Raw genomic sequence first — 23,331 nt, forward strand, 5'->3', positions numbered from 1 at the left:
TAAGCCAAGGAAAACACAACACAGTCATCAAAAAGGGCAACAAATGAGAATTTGTAACAGACTTTCAACAGTGAGACTGGAAACTAGAAGAAGATACAATGTTAAGTCTGAAGGGCAAGAAAGCATATGTGAGCCTGGAATTCTATGTGAATTCCCAGTGGAGTTGGCCTTTAAGAAAAGAAGACAAGATGGAGAGATGGCTCAGTGATCAAGAGCACTTGCTGCTCTTCCAGGGCCAGAGTTGAGTTCCCAGCACCCATGTCTGTAGCTCCAGAGGATTCAACACCCTCTTTTGGCCTCCACAGGCACCTGTATTTACATGCACACACAAACACACAAACTAAAAAATAAATAAAATAAAATAAATGTTCAAATAAGGAGAAGACAAAACAATGATGCTTTCAGGAAGATTGGTCCACACTAGTTAGGGTTTTATTGCTGTTAGCAGACACCATGACCAAGGCAACTCTTATAAGGACAACATTTAATTGGGGCTGGCATACAGGTTCAGAGAGGGAGCATGGCAGCATCCAGGCAGGCATGGTGTAGGAGGAGCTAAGAGTTTTACATCTTCATCTGAAGGCTACTTACTAGTGGGAGGCTGACTTCCAGGCAGTTAGAATGGGGCTCTTAAAGCCCACACCCACAACGACACACCCACTCCAGTAGGGCCACACCTTCTAATAGTGCCACTCCCTGGGCTGAGCATATTCAAACCATAACAAGGAGGGATGCTTAAAGAGACTCTCCTGGAAGAAAGTATGGTCCCAGATAATGTGTCAATATCTCAGGAACACATGGCTAAATGTAGATATTGGTACTGATACCAATGATGGTGTGTCTCAAGCTTAAGAATGTATAGAATAAACATCTGTACCGTGAATGGACCAAAATTTAAAAAGGAAGCATCCGATGGAGTAGGGGTGCTATGAGGTGCTTAGTTGCCCAAGTGATAAAATCATCATATAAGATGTTCTACAGCAGACTACAGCTCAGCTTTAAAAAGCAGGGACATTCCAGCACTGTCTGTTGCTTGGCTGAACCTTGAAGATGTATGTGACAAACGTGTTCCATTTCTATAAGGTCCTAAGGTTGTTGAATTCAGGTATAGCACAGCAGCCTCTTGGCAAGGAGAGAGAGCAAGAACATTCTTGTTTCACGAGTTCAGAGTTCAGGGCCACAAATGAAAAGGTTCTATGAGTCAGTTACACGGCCATATGAACACACTTGACACTATTAAGCTATATCATACAGGATTGAGTCAGAGGGTAAAATTCACACTATATTATACCAAAATAAAAAATTTTTAAGAAAGGAGGGGAGAGAGGTAGAGAGTCCATCTGATTACAAACATATGAGAACTGCATAGAAAAACTAAATATCCTACAGTTGTATACACGTTTAGTAAGTTGAATAACCTACTGTTGTATATTTACAGTTTCATACACATTTAGTAAATTGGATATCCTATAGTTGTACACACGTTTAATAACTGTGACTCATATTTCATATTTTGGATAAAGTTTCCAATGATCTTACTCTTCAGGATCTCAAAAGTTAAGTAGAATCACTTTATAGGTCCTGGGACTGATGAGTGCCAGGTGGTGCCTGATAGGTTGTTTCTCTGCCAGTGAAATGAGCCAATTCAGGACAGATTAGATTATATTAAAGAGAGGTTTATTGGGAAGCTGCTCTCTGGCCCAAAGGATGAGGCCAGGAGAGTTACCATGGAGGGGAGGGGGCAGGGGGAAGAGAGAAAAAGGGGCTCAGAGGAAAGAGGAAGAGGAGGAGGAGAAGGAGGAGGAGGAGGAGGAGGAGGAGGAGGAGGAGGAGGAGGTGGTGGTGGTGAACGAGAGCACCATGTCTGGATTATATAGAGAGGAACCTCTAGAGGAGGACCTGTGCTGGAAAGTTCAAGGTTTGGTTGTGCTAGGTAGGGACAGAGGGATCCTGAGAGGAGCCGGAAGCCAGGTCTGCTTTGATAGGTAAAATATGCACCTCAGTCCCTTGCCCCAGGTCTGAAACCAAACAGTGCCATTCACTTGTGGTGGTAACAGAGACACAGTGCTGCTGTTAGAAACCAGTCATGTTTCCTTGTAAATCACACTGTGGGAATCCTGTCCCTCTCAGACCTGGTGATGTGCCTGGAATTTTTGCAGAAAGTGATGGAACCCTCAATCTGTTTTGAAGTACTTTAGTCTGTCTGGACTGCAGGGTGCTTGGTTGCAGATGGTAGACTAGATTAGGCTCCGGTGGTGGCCCAAGTGAGAAGGACAGTGGTGTGGACCCAAACCGTGGCCTCGGGCATAAATTATTTAAGGACAATAGTCATCAGGACTTAGTGATAACTTTGATGTGAGGAAGGAAAAGGAGGAGCTAAGAGAGAATCCAAGGTCAGAACATGATCCATGCTTCCACCATCTAAGCGAGGCTTGTGGGAGGGAGTGTTGGGCTCTCCAGAAAGCTGGATTTAAGGTACTGGGGTATCCAAACACTCCAAACTGGCTGAAGAAACCAGCTGGACTCTGGCCCCTACAGAATAAGCAAAACTGTACTGTTTATTCAGAGAGTAAACTGAGGCTATAGAGAGAAGCCTGGAGAAATACTTCCAGGTGGAGGGACATAGGAGGCCATGTAGATGACGGAATACATGAAGCTAGAACTGGAAATGCAGGGGGAGTCTTGGGAAGTGAGCTGAGTTGGAAGCCAGCAGGGCACCCTGGGAGGAACAGCCCACGGTATCAGAGGCTTCCAACTGCCCCCTTGGAATAGGCAATGTGGAGGTTAGGAGTGGATGCTTTCAAGGTCTGGTGAGAAGAGGGGGATGTGCTTGGTCAGGGCTGCCAGAGAATGACAGAGGAGAGATCGGATGCATGAGTAGAGAGGGGAGAGCAGACTAAAGCTGATGGCTCCTTTTCTGTGGGTGTCCGAGGTAGAGATGTGGATGCACTGAGGTGGGAAAGCTAAGAAGGAGAGGATGAAGGGAAATCACTGAAGGGCAGCACAGGCTGTGGGGCTCCACATTCCATATCTCTTACATCAGAACAGGTCCTTCATTCTCCCTGGGTCACAGTATCCGATCAGGCTCTCCCTCTCTTCCTCCCTCCCTCCCCGCTGCCCCCCTGACTTCAACCATACTCCTTAGAGCTACCTAAGAGTACTCTGTCAGCTTCTACCACAGAGACCTGACCACCCCCCTTATGTGGTTTTAAATAATTTTTATTTTCAATGAGCACACTGACATATTTTATAAACTGAAAGAGTGGTGAAGGAGGTGCTTAAGTAGACAGGACCTCCTGCCTGGTGCCTCTCCCTGCTTCAGAGGCCTAACCCTAACTCTCCCCTGGTGCTTGGTTAAATTAGCTCAATGAAGTTCTTCTTTGAGCCTTCCTTAAATATTCTGGCTTCTGTGCTGCCACACCCTGCTTCCCCCAATTCCATTCCCTCCAAAATAATGATATCCCAAGATGGGGTTGAAGGTGTCTTCATTATCTTGAGCATGCTGAGGTTGTCTGCTGACTGCTTCCGTTCACAGACAACCCCGCATTTCTCCTGCAGAAATGTTTGTCTTTTTAAAAAAAAATTGTAATTTGTCTTGCTATTTTTCCAACAGCATCTCAGAAACATATGGTTATTTCCCCATCTCGATTAGCAAGACTGCCCTGAGCTCTGCCCTTGAAGCAGAGTCTCCCCAGACACAAGCTAGCCACTCTTCTGTCTGCATTGCTGGCCCTGCTTGCTGCTGCTGCTGCTACCCCTGCCTAATGCTGCTGCTGCCTCTGCCTGATACTGATGCCCCTGCCTGATGCTGATGCCCCTGCCTGATGCTGCCCCAGCCTGATGCTGCCCCTGCCTGATGCTTCTGCTGCTGCCCCTACCAGATACTGCCCCTGCCTGATGCTGATGCCCCTGCCTGATGCTGATGCCCCTGCCTGATGCTGATGCCCCTGCCTGATGCTGATGCCCCTGCCTGATGCTGATGCCCCTGTCTGATGCTGATGCCCCTGCCTGATGCTGATGCCCCTGCCTAATGCTGATGCCCCAGCCTGCTGCTGCTGCTGCTGCTGCCCCTGCCTGCTGCTTCTGCTGCTGCCCCTGCCAGATACTGCTCCTGCCTGATGCTGATGCTGCTATCCCTGCCTGATACTGCTTTTCCTGCCTCTGCCTGATGCTGATGCTGCCCCTACCTGATGCTGCTGCACCTGACTGCTGCTGATGTTGCCCCTGCCTGATGCTGCTACCCCTGCCTGATGCTGTACCTGCCTGCCCTGTTGCTGCACCTGCCTACTGCTGCCCCTGCCTGCTGCTGCAATGTCTCCTCAATGTTGAAGGCATCCGTGGCTGTCTAGCTTCTGTTTTTGTTGTTAAGATGCCTGGTCCTATTATGGTTTCCTATCCCATGATGTATTTTGTTCCTTTCCTTTGTTTTCTTGGGGTGGGTTCTCACTTTGTAGCCCACACAGACCTCACATTTATGGCCCTCCAGTGCTATCACCCAGGTGTGCCCTGCCATGTCTAACTTCCCCTTATAGGCTTAAAAATCACATCTTTATGATTTCAGAAATGTGTATCTTGTGTAGTTCTCCATTGTTGCTCCATGCCCTGAGGGCCACCATGCTGTGGAGCTCTGTCTCCTCCAGTTCTTGGGGCTCTCACCCCACTTCCTTGTTATTTCCTTTACTTCATTTCACTGTTTCTTCTTCTAGCTGCATCTCTGGCTTAACACCGGGCTTCCTGCTTTATGTCCCGATTTTCATTCCTTTCTCTCATTTTGTGGAAGATCATTTATATTCCAGTTCTGTTGGTTTTTAAATGTGTTTGTCTCACACTTGGTTTCCAAGACTACTTTCTCTTTCACAACCCCTTCTTCGTGTTTCATAAATACAGTGTATTTCCTTATCTGCTCACCTACCTGGGTGAACCATTCAAGTTTCAGTTAAGAATCTGCATCTTTTGTGGCACCTCTACCCTGGGCATGATTCCCATGGCATCTTTATATTCTGTTCATGGGCTGTCTGAGATGTCACATGTAGACTTGTTCTGCTTCCCGATAGAGGGATCAGTCTTACCCTCCCAACTGTACTATACGAGGGATCTGGGACTACTCTTGAAAATTAAATATGCAATAACACATTTTAAATCTTTGATAGAAAAGTTGGAACTCAAGATAATCGCTCATAAAATAAAACCAAGATGAAGAGGAAAAGGACAGAAGACAAAACAGATCAAGTAGCTCCAATCTGTAATCCCAGTGTTAAATTAAAAGGAGCCCCTGAAAGTGGCAGGGGAACTAAGAAGGAAAAAAATTATAAAAGAAATGAAGAGAGTGTTTTCTTAATTTAAAACAAATGTTTGTTTAATTTGAGGGGTTTTACTTTGGGGGCTGGTGGGGGAGGGGGTTGGAGAGATGGGGCAATGATTAGAAGCACTTGCTGCTCTTGCACAGGGCCTGAGTTCAGCTCCCACTACCCACATGAGGTGTCTCCAGCTCTAGAGGATCCAATGCCTTCTTCTGACCTCTGTGTGCATCCACCTGTGCACACACACACACACACACACACACACACACACACACACACACACACACACACACTTCTTGTATTGCTTATATTTCATTGACTCATGAGACATTGAACTGAATTCAGTAGTTGACATACCCAGAACAGTTGGCCACAGCCAGAGCCATAAACAAACACATCTTGCCGTTGGCCATCCTCTGACTTGGATGGTAGGATCTGAAGGGACCTGGGTGCACTGGAGAGTCACCCTTCCGCCTGTCTCTGGTCCGGAGCATCAATGAGAGATGGGATGAAGGATGTTCTACACAGTTATGTGGATGGCCATCAGGAGAGCACTCAGTATGAACCAAGAGGAGTCTGTGACTGAAGTGGATCTCTGCCCCCTCCCCCAGCTCATCTGGGTCCCCCTGCAGTCAGAGGCATACACAGGTGAGCATGCCAGCGGGCATGGATTAGTGCTCAGTTCTTGCTCTTAAACCAGCACAAGGCTCGCTAGCCATCTCGGTCTCATTAGAACCAAGGTCAGCCAAGCTGAACTGTCCCTTTCTGGACATGAATCCTGAGTCCATGATGACTCTGCCAGGACCACGGATCCATAACCCTTGTATTTCTACTTCCTGTCAGGGGCCCACTCAGCTCCACCTTTTTAGCAGCTTGGGAAGTCAGTCTATGTCTCCCCTTCCTCCACTTTTCCACCACTGTCAGGATTTGGAGAAGTCAAATAGATTTGCAGAGAGGATGTAAGCTGTCTAGCTGCCTTTGGATGGCCATGACACAGCACAAATCGTGCTTTATAACACAAACACAAACACACACACACACACACACACACACACACACCGATCTTGACCAGTGGGTTGTGGACTTCTAGCACTCTGTCCTAGTTACTTTCACATGTTGTGTTTAGCACAGTCTCTGATAGGCACAGCTCAGTTCACTGTTGCAGAAGGCTTCAATACATCATGGTGGAGCAGGCATGGCAGAACCTGAGCTTAAGGTGATTCATGTCTTGATGGATCAGGAAGCAGAGAATGTGTGGCAGGAACAACCTAGGGGCTGGGTATGGCTTTCAGGGCCCACCCTTGTGACCTGTTCACACCAGCCAGTCCTACCTCCTCAAGGTTTCTCAGCCTCCCAAATAGTACCACTGGCTAAGGAACGAAGAGTGAGGACCTTCGAGGGACCTTTGAGATTTGCCATAACAGATGGTGATCCCTTATGAAGTACAGAAAGTGAGTTTGTATTCACACCAGGACAGAACCTGTGACCCTGCTGGTGTAGTCATGGAAGTGTGTAACAGCTATCAAGACATGAAGGAAGTTGTTCTCCTTCCTGCAGGGACCCACAGGGGCTTGAGCAACACCACAGAGCGTGAAGTGGGAACACTATAACATCTCACAGCAGACACCAGCCTTTGAGGAAGGAGGAACTAGAATAGCAGCAACACCACCAATCAGTTCGTAGCCTGTTTAGGAACCGGGACATTCTACTCAGTACTGGCTTGTTGAGAAGCCACACGGGACTCCTAGGATCAGCATAGGTGGCAAAACGCTGTCATGTTCTTTGAACCGGAAATGCAATTCTACCTGTTCCCTCCTCACAGGACTTCAGGTCCCTCCCAAATAATTTTTCTGTTTCTTCCATGCCTACATCATAGTTTACCAGTAAACAACACAACCTGCATTTTAGATTGCTTATTAGAAAAATTAAATTAAATTCAAAGTACTATCAAATCTCCTTTGGCTCCTGATTTTAATTTTCTTCCATTGCTGGATTTTAATATTATGTGACTCTAAGAAGACTACTCCCCACTCTAGTGTACTTGGTATTTGGCTAGTGATGTCTTTTCTTAAACTCTGTAAGGATTAGTAAGGCCTGAATCCACTTCTAAGTCACAGGCCAGCTGCTTTCCTTTCTGGACAGCTGCCATGGAGCTACACCATGTCTGTGAGTCTGGACCAGGGACCTCTGGGGACAGCACTTGCCGAGTCTGGATCCTCCTCACCAGGGTCTTCATTCCCAGAAAGCCATGGCTCAGCACCTCTCTCCACGGGCTCTCCATGTTTATCATCCCTTAGGCCTCCCCTGCTCTGCCTCTTTCACTGACTGTGAAAGAAAGGCAGGCTTTGCTTTGCTTAAACATTTTTAAAATACCAGTGAACTCTCCTTGGAAAATCTGGAATTGTCTGAAAGGTTTCTTCTGAAGTGTGTTCTGCCTGGTGCCATCTTGTAAGAACCTGATCTCCTGGATGCACTAGCTGCTTCTCTTCTGGGCAGGCTTAGGGAAGGGGAGACATGAATGTTCACATGATAGTGTAAAGAAGGGAGAGTGAGGCGGTGATGGCGCACACCTTTAATCCCAGCACTTGGGAGGCAGAGGCAGGCAGATTGCTGAGTTCAAGGCCAACCTGGTCTACAAAGTGAGTTCCAGGAGAGCCAGGGCTACACAGAGAAACCCTGTCTTGAAAAAAAACAAACAAATGAAGGGAGAAGATTTGCAGGTAGTTCAAACTATTTGTATTATAGCCAGAATGTATTCGTGTGCTCAAAAACTGCTCATCCAATGGCTGGAAAGATGGCTCTGTAGTCATAAACATTTGCTGCATTTGCAAAAGACCCATGCTCAGTTCCCAGCATCCATATAAAGCAGCTTGCAACTGCCTATAATTCTAGCTTCTGGGGAATCTGACACCCTTTTCTGGCCTCCATGGGCACTTGCACAAAATCCACACAGGCATGCATAAGCACGCGCACATGCACACACAGAGTCAAATAAGTCTTTCTACAGTGCTTATCTCTGCCTAACCACGAAGGAAAACTACCCATTCTTATTCACCACCTTCCCCATCAGAAAAGACAAATAAAAAATGCTCTAGCCCACACAGGGGTGCTCCAGCCTCTACACATTGTGACTTGATATCCTCACCCACAATGCTCGCCTTTGAAAACCACACCGTCAAGCTGCAGGATGGATCTCAGTGTCAAAGTAAGTTTACAACCCTCTTGTTGAGCCTTCGACCCATGAGTCATGGGTCAGATGCTCCAGCCAGTGACTTTCATCTTCCACTTGAAAGTTACTGAACCCCACAGTCAGCTCCTATGGACTTGAGTCTTCCGGTCAGATAATCCTGGCACACCTGCCATGAAAGCTGCCACTCCATGGAGTAAGCAGAAGGAACAACAGCCGGTGACATCATGCCACAGTGTGGGGCTGCTCACCGTCACCTCTCACTGCAGCTCCTGGGGACCAACCATCCCCTCTGGCCTCTGCGGGCCCAATAACACAAATATGCATCGATAGATAATAAAAATAATAGCAACTAAGAGACCTAGTCCTTTTTTGTTTTGTTTCCCCCACTTTGAGGCAGGAGCTCACGTATACCAAGTTGGCTTCAAACTTGCTGTATGTTAAGGATGATTTTGAATCTCCAATCCCTCCCTCCACCTCCCAAATGCTGGAATTACAGGGTTGTGCCTGCAGGGCTGGGGATGGAAACGAGGACTTCTTGCATGCTAGGCAAAAACGTTCCACCAAATGAACCACATTCCCCTCCCTGTTAATTTTTCTTTTGCTTATTAGCTGAGTAGAAGGTAAGTCATGGTTTGTATGAACCCAAGATGATAACTAACTAACTCTCTCTCTCTCTCTCTCTCTCCCCTCCCCTCTGCTCCCCTCCCCCTCCCCCTCCCCTCCCCTCATTTTAGGGAATGCTGTCGGTTCTTTGGAGACAATGGCTTGACTCTGAAAGTGTTCTTTACCAAGGCAGCACCTTTTGGTGTTCTTTGGACTCTCACAAACTACCTGTACTTACACGCAATAAAGAAGATAAACGCCACAGACGTCTCCGTCCTGTTCTGCTGCAACAAATCATTTGTTTTCTTGCTGTCGTGGATTGTTCTCAGGGACAGATTCATGGGAGTGAGGGTAAGTTCTCCATTAACTGTCTTGCCCCTCTCTGTCGTGCCCAAACCCCGCCCTGCAAGCAGCAGCTGCTGACCGAGGTCCTGATCCTCAGAAGGGTGCGGTTCTTGCTATGGCTTTCAGGCCTCCTTGCTTGCTACCCACGCTAGAGAAGCATTTGTGAGAGCAACTTTCATCCCCGACATTTCCACGAGCATCCCCTAAAGCTCGTACCAAGCAGGGAATCAACCTGGTTTATGTGTCTGGGAGAGGCTCGGGGCCTTGCCTGAACCATGTAGCCAGAAATGCCAGTGCTAAATTAGAGCTGAGAGCTGGGGCAGGGCAGTGGGGTGGGGATTTCACTTCAAACTGTTGATCAAGGGCAAATGCGATGGCATTCCATGAATGGCCAGAATTTTGCCAGAGAAAATTGCATAGTTGATTGAGAGCTAGCCAGATTTCATGACAGCTGTGTGCAGCATGGTAAGTGCAATGCAAAGTCCCAGCAGGAACATGGAAATGCCTAACCCAAGGAGAGGAAATGGGTGCCATTGGTCAAGGACAGAATCTTGGTGGCTCTCTACCTGCTCCCTCTGGTGGTGAGGGGCTGCCTCTGCTGTTCTTCTCCTTGCCACAGAGTAGGCCAGAACACTGGTCACTTAGAGCACAGCTGATCATCTCCTCCTTCCTTCCTGAAGCTCAGGGCCCGGTGCTGGGTAGCCTCACTCGAGCTAACCTTGCTGGCAACCATCAAGAGGCAGACTCCGGGTCCTCTGCTTCTGTCCTTGCTTCACTGTCCTGAGACGAATGACATCACCTTTAGGGTGGGCTTACGCCCACCTGAGTTATACAAACAGCAGTGGGGACGTGAGTCAACTGCTGGTTCATATTTTTAGCTTACAGCAGGGGGAGAGTTTGTTTTGAGGCTCAGTGTTAATTTTGGAATAAAAACTCACGCCCCAGGCTGCCACCCAGAAAAGCCTTCAGTAAATCAATGATCTAATATGTGTCTGGAGGGGCTGCAGGTGCTTCACACAGACTCAGAGCTAAAGACTTGGGTGTGCCGGGGTCACTAATCCATGGTTATGCCTTTGCAGGCTTTACTTAGGGGTCAAAGAATCAAGAGACTCCATAGAGCTTTGGGGCATGATGCAGATGTCCCGAGCAATTTTTTTTGTTATGGGAAAGAGATGCTTCAAGGTCAATGGCACAGAAACAGAAAGAGATGTGGGTGAGAGTAAACTTGAGCTATTCAGCCGACTTGCAGAACACAGTGTGGTTGAGATCTGTGCTCGTTTGTTGTTTGTGGGTAGGAGACTTTCCTATACCCTTCTACTGGGATATAGCCTGGCAATGCTAGCCTCTGTTTAACGTGCTCTCTACTGACCCCTGCACACTACAGGTTTGTGTTAGGCTTTCGGTACTCAGTGGGTGCTGTAGGGAGAAGCTACAGGGCCGCATGGATGACAGGATGTTGTAATATGCATACACTGTGCAGGCAGGCATGCTCTCCTTTTAGAAGTGCATGGCCGGTCACTGAAGAACTTCCCACTGTAGGCTACAGGATCAATACAAAGCTCAGAAAGCTCATGGAATCCATGAGGCAAAATGAGAGACAGCTGGCGGCCACTCAAGTCCTTGTCAGGGATGGGCAGTTCCTGCTTCTAGGGAATTATCAAAGTCTTACTAGTTACTGTAGCTTCCAGCCTGGGGGTTGGGTGATCAATGCCAGCTTCATAGACGTGAAGGATAGGACCAAGGCTCCTCCTTGTGGAGGAGAAGACTTGCAAGAAGCGGGGTTATGGGGCAGCAGGGGCAGCAAATAAGACTTGTGTGGTTAAAATAATTGCTTCAGTCACCCAGTTACAGCTTATTGAAGATGGGAAGGGGCATCCGCAGTTCTAGTGACCTAGGTGGTGGACAGGTCCAAAATGTAAGGAAACATATCTTCTAATACTCTGGAGACCCTGGTCACTTCTGGTGTCACCAGGTGGTTGCTGCTGAGGTGTCTGTTTAAACATAGCTCTGCCGGTCCCCAACTCTGCTTACAATTAATTCTGTGAGTCCTGGGACAAAGGTTCTCACATGGTAGCCAAATGCTCAGACTGGGAGCCAGTGACAAGGCTGTGCATCCATGAGCAGAACCAATGTTGGAACTGTAGCTTGCCTAGACTTTAAAGTGGCCAGAGAAGAGAGGCTATCATCTGGTGCCCTGGATTGGGACGTTGTATCAAGAACCTGTGAATCCACAGGACAAACTTGACAGATGTGAGGAGAATCCAGTGTCGCACAGAAAATAGGCAGGGGATGCTTTCACACGGAATCCAGAACCCTCCAGTGTCTCAGTGTATGGAACATAAAGCCAGCGGATATCTTCCATACCACACTTGGCCTCCTTGAACTCTCAGGCTAGATGAGGACCCGGGCTCTGATCTTCTGACTGAAGGATCTTGAAAGCAAGATGGGAAAGCATCCACACACTTTGGAAGGCAACCTCACCTTCCAAAGGGCCTCCTACTAAAGCCTCAGAGAGCAGGGATCACACAGATCCACAGACCTCAAGACCAGTGCTAGGACCCCAGGAAGTCACTGTCTCTGGTACTTCCTGCCTGAGTGAACACACAGGGCTGAGCTGTCTGTCTCCACAGCTGAGGGCAGCCTCGCCTGCTCTTGTCTGGCTCCTCTAGTCTATCCCTGAATCTCTGCACAGCCCAGTTGAGATGGAAGCTCTTAACTGTTGATTGTTAACTGGTAATGAAGAACATGGGAGAGGCTGGAATCTGCCTTGCAAGTCTTCAGGAAAAAATAACCCAGTCTCCTTTGTTACTTCAGATGTCAGTCCACATACTTTCAGAATTATCATAAATCTGTCTCTTCTTCTCTTCTCTTCTCTTCTCTTCTCTTCTCTTCTCTTCTCTTCTCTTCTCTTCTCTTCTCTCCTCTCCTCTCCTCTCCTCTCCTCTCCTCTCCTCTCCTCTCCTCTCCTCTCCTCTCCTCTCCTCTCCTCTCCTCTCCTCTCCTCTCTCTCTCTCTCTCTCTCTTCTCTCCCTCTCCCTTTCTCCCTCCCTCCCTCTCCATTTCTCCCTCTCCATCCCTCTCCCTCCCTCTCTTTCTCCCTCTCTCTCCCTCTCCCCCCCCACCTTCCTTCTCTCCCTTCCTCTGGGTTTCCTTCATACCAGGATGCCATCAAATTCACAGGGTAACCCAGGATGACCCAGACATACCTCTATCCACACCTAAGAGCACGGCAGGCCCTAGATCACTCTGTGTTTTAGTTGCTTCTCTTGTTGCTGACAAAGGCAGTTTAAGGAAGGGAGAGTTGGCTGTGGTTCTCAGAGGGTTGGAGGGACACAGTACATCATGGTAGTGGAAGACAGAATGACAAGGCAGCTGTCCACACTACACCTGTAGTCAGGAAGCTGGTGCTCAGCTCACCTTCTCCTCACTCCATGGGGTGGTGCCACCCACTCACCTTACCTTCACTAACCCTGTACAAAGTCCCTCACAGACAGGTCTAGTGTTCCCAGGGTGAGAGTCTAAATCCCCTCAAGCTGGCAATGATGATTAGCCACACACCCTGGTGATGTTACCCATCTAAATGTTAAACCAGATTTGCTATCCAATAGCCTCTGTTTAGACTCTTCCGCCTCCAGCTGTGGGCCCTGGGGCAGATTCCTTAACCTCTCTGGGTCTTGCTTCTATAAAAGAGGGTGAGTGTCACTAACCCCCTGGTTTGAGCTTAAGCATAGGACATGCTCAATGTTGGCTCCTGAAGCTTAGTCGTCAGATGCTGCCACTAAGGTCAATATTGAAGGGTCTCCCCCTCTCCTAGCTCCCTGGGGGCTCTGTGAGCACTGCAGCTGCCTCTGCTTGGACTCTGCATGTGTTCTGGATGCCAGAACTCTTTCCCTTAGAGATTGCACCCCACAACCTGCAAGTGCTAAGAACAGCATAGAGGAGAGACCCAGGGAAGAAATGGCTAAGGAGAAGGGAGAGGGACCACACTTCTGGGTCAAGGTGTGATCTACAGTCCTCAAAGGACAGTGGTGTTGCCAGCCCCTAGGGCTAGTGTGTCAAAGTGAGGACAACTTCTGCTCCCACCACCGTGTGATCCCTGTTGTGAATTAAAAACACCAAGTCTGGGCCCTGTAAGGTACCTGTGGAAGATGGGAAGAGAACTCAGTAGTTCCCAGGTGCTGACTAGGTACTTAACCTCAGGCCTTGTCATGACTGAAGAACCTGTCCTCAGAATATAATCACCAACCTGTCAAGGCTCAGTGGCCAGCCCTGGATGCAGCCTGAGACAAAGCCAAACCACCACCCTGGCTACCCGTGCCTCAGCAGTTTGGTTCTGCTCGGATAGGTGTCCTGTAAGCTCCAGCCCTTCTCGCTCCATGAGTCTATCTGGAAGAACCCATGAATGGAACATTCTACCTCTTAAAGCACTTACACCTCCTTCCAAGTCCTTATAATGTCTCCTCCCTCCATGACCTGACAATGTTTTTCTCCCTCTCATAGATCGTGGCCGCCATCCTTGCCATCGCTGGCATTGTCATGATGACCTATGCCGATGGCTTCCACAGTCACTCAGTCATTGGCATAGCCCTGGTGGTGGGCTCTGCTTCCATGTCAGCCCTTTACAAGGTAGGCACAATGAATGCACCTTCCCCGCAGGTTTGGGCATAGCAGAGCTCTGGGACTCACAGCCTGTCACTTCAGACATTCAGGATGGTGTGTGAGCTTCTAAAAAGAGTATATATTTCCAGTATGCATGAAGAGACAGACAGCACCAGAGCAGGGTCCAAGCAGGCAGCTGAGAAAGACGGGACCCCTGGACCCATCCATGCTTGTGCCTGATGGGACATGGAGACTGGATTATGTGTATGTCTTTGTCATATAACTCCGTGGCTGTGTGATTTGGGGAGCACCAAGCACTATGAGTCCATGACGGTTCAAACACTACTTGTGAAATAAACACGCAAAAGTATCTTTGGCAAGCGCTCGGCAGAGTGGCTTATGTCTTCCATGCCATCACTCACGGAGGCAGGAGCATTGCCACAAGCTTGTCTTGAGCCTTTGCCTCAGAAAAGAAAAAACAAAGTTTTGACAAATATTAGACGTCGTTGGAAAGTACTCCCTAAGTGCCAGTCTAAAGACAACAAATGACTGTTGCATAGCAGGGTGCCCTGCCCTTACACCAATTCTGTCAGGCTCCATGCCATCATTTCCTAGCTACTGTCTCTCCCTCTCCTCTCTTTTCCTCTTCTCTAGGTCCTCTCTCTCCTCCTTAGATAGAGAATAGAAGATGGAGACATTTCCAGGGCTACAAAATGTCCACACACACACACACACACACACACACACACACACACACACACACACAGCCAATGATCACTTCCTCTAGCTAGGCTCCACCCACCCCCAGGGATCACTTCCTCTAACTAGGCTCCACCCCTGGGTAGCACTTCCTCCAGCTAGGCCCCACCCATTCCCAGGGATCTCTGCCTCTAACTAGGCTCCTCCTCGTAAAGCTTCCAGCTGGGGACCACAAGTTTAAACACACAAGCCTGCGGGGGACACGTCACCTTTAAACCACAGCACCTGTCTAGAGGGACTACCTAGACAGTCATTTTCCCGATTGCCTGCATATATGTGGGGAGCATACCAGGCAAAGGAACCAGGAAGACTAGACGGACAGCCACTTGACTGGGCTCCTTATTCACAAAACAAGTTGGATAGGGCCCACTGTGATGCCTGAGTCCAGCTTCTGGCCACACAGTCACATCTGTCCTCTGTCTCCAGCCCTTTGAATATCAAAAATGATGTGCAAACAAGACTACTGCAGGAGGATTGAGTCTAGTGCAGTTCATTAAGGCCTGTGCCATTTCTACAAAGGGAGGTAAGATGGAGCAGAGACTAGCAAAGTCCCTCAATTTTGTTTCAGAGAAAACATCTTTGCAGATAAAGGCCTCTTTTTTTTTTTTGGGTGGGGGGAGGAGGGGATGGCTGTTTGATGTGCTGCTCACAGGTAAAACTGCTTGCCCTGCAAGCATGGGGTCCGGAGTTCAGAATCCCAGTCCTCTTTAAGTGCTAACTGGGCATAGCAACCCATCTATGATCCCAGTACATGGAAGACAGCGATGAGAGACCCTACAAAGAAGCTGTCTAACTAAACCACCCAGATAGACAAGCTCTGGGTTCAAATAGAGACCCTGTCCCAATATATAAATCCAGGAAATTAATCCAGGAAGACACCAGAGGTCAATCTCTAAGCCTCAGACCCTCAGGGACACACACACACACACACACACACACACACACACACACAGAGAGAGAGAGAGAGAGAGAGAGAGAGAGAGAGAGAGAGAGAGTGAGAGAGTGTAAGAGTATTGTCCTGGGTCAGGATCCATTTGGAGGCTCCAGAGAGGCTGTGCAATTGTGGCTGGCAGACAGTTCTCTGCATTCTAAGCATGGTGCGCATAACATATAACAGCCGCGTGCAGTATGCAGGTCTATGACTCCTGAAGACAAGGTTTGTGAGGACAGACATAGTTCAGCCTGAACTGCTGCTACATAGCATGTGGACTGTGAAACTCCATCAAGCCTCATCAGGCTTCACTGACAGACGAGGCAGGTAAAACCCGGTGGAACGATGGTGCCCACCGTGCTGGCAGCCCCCAGATTTCCACATAGATGGATCTGGGTTTATCCTCACGGCCTTCTCTCTCTCTCTCTCTCTCTCTCTCTCTCTCTCTCTCTCTCTCTCTCTCAGGTTCTGTTCAAGCTGCTGCTGGGCAGCGCCAAGTTCGGAGAAGCGGCCTTATTCCTGTCCATCTTGGGTGTGTTCAACATCCTCTTCATCACCTGCATCCCCGTCATCCTCTATTTCACCAGGGTGGAGTACTGGAACTCCTTCGACGACATTCCATGGGGAAACCTCTGTGGGTTTTCCATTCTCTTATTGAGTAAGTAGCAGCTTCCTGGGCAGAAGCCCCAGCAGATAACAACAGACACAGAAGGAAAAGCCTGTGCTCCCTTGCTGTCCTGCAGTTCTCCCTCTTTTTCAAAGTCCTTGCGACTTCTTAAAAGAACAATATTTAAGGGGTTTTTTAAATATATATTTTCTTGGGGGGTGGCCTTAGAAGGTAGGGCATGTAAAAAGATGTATGCATTTCATTGTAAGCGTGTGAGTGTATACTTACACTTACGAGTTTTGCCTGCATGGATGCGCACCATGTGATGCCTGTGGAGGTCTGAAGAAAGATCTCAGATCCCCTAGGACTGGAGTGACAGATGGTTGTGAGCCACAGTGTGGGTGCTGGAAACCAGACCTGGTGTCCTCTGTGAGAACAGCAAGTGCTCTTAAGCCCCGAGCCATCTCTCTATCCCTTATTTTTATTTTTGTTTACATGTGCATGTGGGTGAGGGAGTGAGTACACGCAGGTGTCCACAGAGGCCAGAACAGGGTGTCTGTCAGATGTCCTGGAGCTGGAGTTACTAAGCAGACTGTGAGCTGTCTGATGTAGGTGCTGGGAATTGAACCCTGGTCCTCTGAGAGAACAACTGGTACTCTTAACTGCTGAGCCATCTCCTTGGACTTTAGGAGGGGCTTTGCAGAACTGTGGTCATTGTCGTGGCAGTTGTCATATCAGCTGTCACTGCTGCTCTGAATAGCATAGTGGCAGCTGGGGATAGGTAATGTCTCTGTTCTTCCACAGTAATTAATTACCATTCTCATTAGCATTTCACTGCTAGGTAAAGGCTGCTGCTGGGGAGAAAAGTGACAGAGACCCTCAGGAGTTCATTCTAGTTTCATTTTGCTGCTGTGACAGACGGCCGGACAGACGGCCGTGGCAGCCAAAAGCACCTTAGAGGAGGAAAGGGATTCATCTGGCTACACTTCCAGGTCACAGTCTAACACTAAGGGGAATCAGAGCAGAAACTCACACAGGAGCTTGAAGCAGAAACCGTGGAGGAACACAGCTTGCTGGCTTTATAGCTCAGTCGCTGGGTCACACTTAGCTAGCTTCTGAAGCCCAGGACCACCTGCTTAAGGATTGATGCCACCCACAGTGGACTGAGTCTTCTTAACATCAACTAACAGTCGAAACAACCCCCCAGACCCCCACTGACACGTCCACGGGTCACTCTGATCTTGGCAATTCTTTAACTGAGACCTGAGAATAGGCTGTCAGGTTGACAATTAAAGCTAAGGACACCTCACGTCCCTTATTCAGCCACCCAGGAACAGAACCAACAATGAAGAACAGCAGAAGCTCTTTGGTTACTTTTTTTCAGACCCATTCCCTCAGGTTCTGAAACTTGTTTTCTCGGTTTTTTTTTTAAGGTTTATTTTTATTTTCTTATTTATTTATTTTATGTATGCGAGTACACTGTAGCTGTCTTCAGACAAACCAGAAGAGGGCATCTGATCCCATTACAGATGGTTGTGAGCCACCATGTGGTTGCTGGGAATTGAACTCAGAACCTCTGGAAGAGCAATCAGTGCTCTTAAGCGTTGAGCCATTTCCCTAGCCCCCTGAGACTTGATAAAATGCTCCTCCTAATTCCAGTCCTGCGCCTTCAAGAAAAAAGCTCAAGTTCATGGAATGACAGGACTCCTTGTAATGCCTACCTCCTGACTGTCTGAGAACTGAGGCCAAATGAGCCAGCCCAGAAGTCAAGGATAGGACAGTTATGGGTAACTCCAGTCTTCAAAATTCTCTATTTCAGCATTCAATATTGTATTAAATTTTGGAATTGCTGTCACGTATCCCACGCTGATGTCTCTTGGAATTGTCCTCAGTGTACCTGTAAATGCAGGTAAGCATTGTTTCATGGATCTCTGCCTCTCTGTGTGTCATACACACACCATCTCTTTGGCTTACACACACGTACACGCACACACACACACTTTCACATAGCCACTTATATCTGTTATTACTGTGGCTGCTGCATAATGCATGTTCAACCTCTGCAAAGAAAGAAGATGCACTTAGCATACTTAGTATATAGCCCTTTGTTGCATACACAGTCTTTTTCCATGCCAGGTTTGTGCTGTTGTTGTGCTAGCTATCTTGCTGTACTTGGGATGGAACTAAGAGCCTCATGCATACTAGGCAGGCTCCCTACCACTGAACTATTTTCAACATTCTATTTTGAGACAGGGTATGGCTAGCTTTGAACTCACTTCATAGCCCAGACAGTCTTTGAATCTGCAGTCCTCCTGCCCAGTCTCTAGGATTACAGTGTGTGCCATCAGGCCTGATTCAGCAGAGAAACTTCAATGCCCAGTTGAGCCCAGCAGGTCCAAGGCTTTCTCCATCCTAACAAAGAACAAGCCTAGGGCAGCCTAGAGCAGGAAATGAGTGAATTTTTGCAAGTGACTTTCATGAGGAGAACTTGCCACATCGGGCAGTCATGTGGAAACAGGTTGGCACTCCAGTGAGACAGGAATGTTATTTCCTTCTGCCTCCTGGACGAGAGCCAGAACCCTTTGGGTATGGAAACCCACTTTGTCCTGGGGCCTTGTGGTTGGCTCCTCTCCCTGGCTGCTTTATGCTGGCTTGAGCTTGCAATTTCCTCCCCAGAATCCTCTGCCTCATACCCTGGCTCCTTGTAACATTGCCTCTGGACCCCTGACTCCATTAGAGAACTGGCTTCCATGGACCCAGCCCCATATCCTATCCACAGTAGAGTTTTCGGAAACAAAGCCACTCTTGATTTTAGAGACTCTCCTGAAGTATGGCTCCCCTCCCCGATTCCCCATCCTGTCCCACAGTTCTTTATGCCTTACCTTGATCAGACTCTCCCAGGTGCCTCGTGGCCACAGTGTGAAGAGACCTCAGAACACTAGGCACAGGCCAGCACTGCCCACCCCATCCTAGATGTCTGAGGTCCCCATTCACCAGCCCTTTGGTCAATGTATCTCCTCACAATTGAAGGCTGTGCCTGCCCCTTTAGCTTCCTATTCAGAAGGAGAGAAAACAATCCATAAGACGGTACTTCAGAGCAAGGGGGATGGCTGGCATGGTGGCACACCCCTGTAATAGTATTGTAATAGCAATACTGAGGAAACACAGACAGGAGACTCCCTGAGCTCATGAACCAGCTAGCCTACTTAATGGGCTCTAAACAAGAGAGAAACCCTATTTAAAAAAAAAGAAAAGAGATGGTACCCAAGAAACAGTAGCTGAAGTGGCCCCTCATCTTTGTAAACAGCACACATGTACACATATGCATGATTACACACACACACACACACACACACACACACAGAGAGAGAGAGAGAGAGAGAGAGAGAGAGAGAGAGAGAGAGAGAGAGAGACTGACTACGAGGTGCAGAAGGCACCTGAGCTCCTACACAGCTGTCAAAAAGCAGTCTAAACATGATAGGCTCCTGGAAGGCACTTCTCACACAGCACCCTTACAGCCTTGTCTTTTTAATTTGGTGTTACATGGGGATATGGTAAAAGGCATGTCCCACACTAGTTTGGCACTGAGAGTTACTTTGGCCACATCCTGCAGCCGAAGATTAGTAAGGAACATTATGCATGGCTTAACTGCAGAACAGAGGGTTAATCCCATGTCAAAGGCAGGAATCCAATTCCCACCAAGAGGAAGAAGGTGAGGACCAGTGTTCTGGAACTTGGCAGAGCAGAGCAGTCACCAGCCTGCAGGGCTCATCCTGGTGTCTGCTCAGAGGACCCTGGGTGAACCATCCCCAGCCAATGAATAAACAGTTGCCAGTGTCAAACACTGAAATGTTTCTGAGAGTCCACAGGAAGACTCTGGGAGAAACTGGTTTGGGGGTGCACTGTTACCCTCTCATTCCTTCTCTGCCTCCCTGCTAGACAAAGTGGGGAGTTGGGGAGAGAATTAGGAGGAGGCAGGAAGTTAGGGGAAAAACAGAGCCTAGCCATGACAGAGAGGAAGAGCAACCCCCACCAGGGTGAGCGGTGGGCAGTTGCAGGGTTAGTCAGTAGTTTGCAACCTCCAATAGAAGAGAGAAGAGACCCATCTCCCCACCCCTGACCCCCTACAGCAATACTGTCTCCTGAGTCAGGCAGGCTTCAAATGAGCTCAGTCTGGCTTAGCCAAGGAGAGAAGGGAGGTGTCCCCAAATAGAAAAGAAGGTGCCTTCAACAGTGGGGTTGCTCCGAGAACCGTTGTGGCTGTTAGAAGGATTAGATTTTTACAGATGGATCTCAATCCATCTCCCAGTTACTCCTGTGACCTGACTGACTGTTCATCAGGACAGGTCAAGTGTCTTTAGTGAAGCCCTTGGGAAAGGGGCATCACCTGAGGCTTAGAGCCTCACCGCAATCGATGGGCATGGATAACAAGAACTCTCCATTACAGCTGAGTATGCTGGCACACACGGGTAACCTCAGCTCTTGGGAGGCAATGGCTTCAAAGCCATCCGCAGCTACTTAGTGAGTTCAAGGATAGCCAGGGCTACGCTACGTGAGACTCAAGAAGCAAAAACAAAGTGGGGGGAGAGATGGCTGGGTAAAGACTCTTGCCACCATGCCTGGTAACCCAGGTTAAATTACTGGGATCTGCAAGGTGGAAGGAGAGAAATGACTCCCAAAAGTTGTCCTTTGACCACACTGTGCCCCTGATACTCACAAGATCATATGCATACACGCTAAGCAAGCAAACAAACAAATTAAAATACATAAACGAAGCTTTTAAAAAGAAAACTCACAAATAGTATCCTAAAAGAACTGGGTCAGGTTTGTTTATCAAAACACATACACATGTAGTGAGATTAAATTATAAAATAAATGTCATGTATGACATCACAGATACTGTGAAAAGTACCTAAAATATAAATAAAAATAGTATTTTCTTCATCCTGAAGCCCAAATCACCCAGAATTAAACCCCCACCATGTCTAATTTTATGTGTGTGCTCCCAGTTACCCTTGATTTATTTTTCTCACACTCAAGTCACCAACTTACTTAGTGCTGGATTAGATTCAGATGGCGACACCCAAGCCCAAGGCCTCAGAGGAGACAGGTGTTGAGAGGTTCAGGTGGCCCTGGCCTGCCCTGTCGGATGCTCAGACGTATCTCCACGTCCACAGACTGAGTAACCGGTGCTCTGTCTCCCACAGTGGTCGATCACTACACCAGTCAGATAGTCTTCAACGGGGTCCGGGTCATCGCCATCATCATTATCGGCCTGGGCTTCCTCCTCCTGCTCCTTCCAGAAGAGTGGGATGTCTGGTTGATCAAGTTGCTCACCCGCCTCAAAGTGAGGAAGAAGGAGGAGACAGCAGAGAGCAGCGGGGACTTGGGCACGGGTCCCCAGAGCAGGAGCAGAAGAGCCCGCCCATCCTTCGCTCGCTGAGAAAACTCCTCTAGAACTCTGGGATGCACCCATGGTAATGTTTTTGAGGTCTATTCCTGATGGAGGAACCTCAGTTGGGTGAGGTGTACATACATGTACAGTTTTGGTAACTGCAGTAAGTTCTACGGTATTTATTGGCATGTCCAATTTGCTTGCACTTTTCCACGTCAGACCTTCCACTAAGGGTACCGATTCAAAACAGATGAGAAAAGAACCTCTCAGCGCTTCTTAAATGAATGTAAAGCGAGGTAAAATGAGCCTTGTGTCGGTCTCTTCAGAGGACAGGCAAGCTGGACAAGCCAGGGCAAAGGCTCTGCCTCTTAGCAATTGAAAGTGACATTGTGCACTGTGATTATTTTTCAGCTATAGTAGGTCATATTTTGTTTTATACCAGAACTGTATACTTAATTTTAAGGAATCTCAATGAACCAAAAGATAATTGTCAGTTAATTTGGATGGGTAGATGGATAGATGGATAAATGGATGGATGGGTGGGTGGATGGATGGATGGATGGATGGATGGATCGATCGATGGATAGATAAACATATAGGTGGATAGACGGTTGATGGACAGATGGGTGGATGGGAAAGGAAAGGAAGAGAGGCAAAGCAGAAAAGGATAATGACATGAAGATAAACGGAGGACAGGCCTGTGCTGGGTCACATGATAGAAAACAGAACTCCGACCTAGCTGGTCTGGTCTCACAAGACCATGAGGAGAACTCAGTGCCTTCTACAGCATCTCTGTCCTATGTGAAGCGAGGTGACATTATATGTCACTGGCGCCGTCTTATAATTTAGATGTAGAAATCTTTAAAAAAAAAAAACAAACACAAACTATATGTGTATATGTGTGTTTAAACGTGACAAAGCCAGTGGCCAGTGTATTTGGAGGGTGGTTGGCGGTGTGTGACATGCACAGCAGGTGCACTGTGTGGGAGGGACGGCTGGTGGCTTTCACTTCCAGACCAAGACTGAAACATTATTTACTGAGTCTGTAAGCCTTTTAAAGAAACTTTTAAGCGCCGGGCTGTTTACTTACACAATTTAGGTCTGCCGGAGACTTCTATCTGTGATAGATCTGTACAGAGGGACTGGGCTTAGAGTTTACTATTTTTGAAGTTTACATTGTTACATATAAATGGGAACCTGATTTTGAAATGGTATCATATCCTAAAGGTGCATTCTGGAACCATGGAGTCTTTCGTTTCCTGGGGGGAAGGGGTACTCATGACCTGAACTTTTTAGCCAATTATTCTCAGTTTCCATAACTTGTTTGGCCAAACAGATTAATAAAACATTTGAAACAAACAAAAAAAAAAGCATTGAGTGTACTTTTGGTGCCTCCCGGTGACCTCCCACTAAGGGTCCTTGTGCAGCCTGCCTAGCTGCCAGAGGGAAGATGGTTGTTGCTATGGCAACAGACATAGAAACTAAGTCTGTGGGGCTGAAGGGATGGTGCAGCAGGAGATGAGTCAGTGGTAAAACACCTGCTGTACAAGCATCTGCACTCGTGTAAACAGCTGAGCATGGCTAAATGCACACGCGTGCACA

General features: G+C 48.0%; 1 protein-coding gene across 7 annotated transcripts in view; it reads left to right on the top strand.

Moving 5' to 3' along the window:
- Slc35f3 (solute carrier family 35, member F3) overlaps positions 1-23,097 on the top strand; it is a 257,590-nt gene extending 234,493 nt beyond the window's left edge. For 3 of the 7 annotated variants that reach the window (XM_011248334.2, XM_030243381.1, XM_006530806.3), the window contains 5 exons: positions 9,225-9,444; positions 13,939-14,064; positions 16,193-16,385; positions 18,154-18,243; positions 21,542-23,097. In XM_011248334.2, the coding sequence (XP_011246636.1) occupies positions 9,225-9,444; positions 13,939-14,064; positions 16,193-16,385; positions 18,154-18,243; positions 21,542-21,777 (865 nt within the window). In that variant the 3' untranslated portion in view covers positions 21,778-23,097. The other 4 variants (XM_030243383.1, XM_030243382.1, NM_001363500.1 and 1 more) reach the window with 3 other exon arrangements.
- Positions 23,098-23,331: the final 234 nt, after the last annotated feature.

Source organism: Mus musculus, chromosome 8, assembly GCF_000001635.26.
Source record: "Mus musculus strain C57BL/6J chromosome 8, GRCm38.p6 C57BL/6J".
Taxonomy (NCBI): Eukaryota; Metazoa; Chordata; class Mammalia; order Rodentia; family Muridae; genus Mus; species Mus musculus.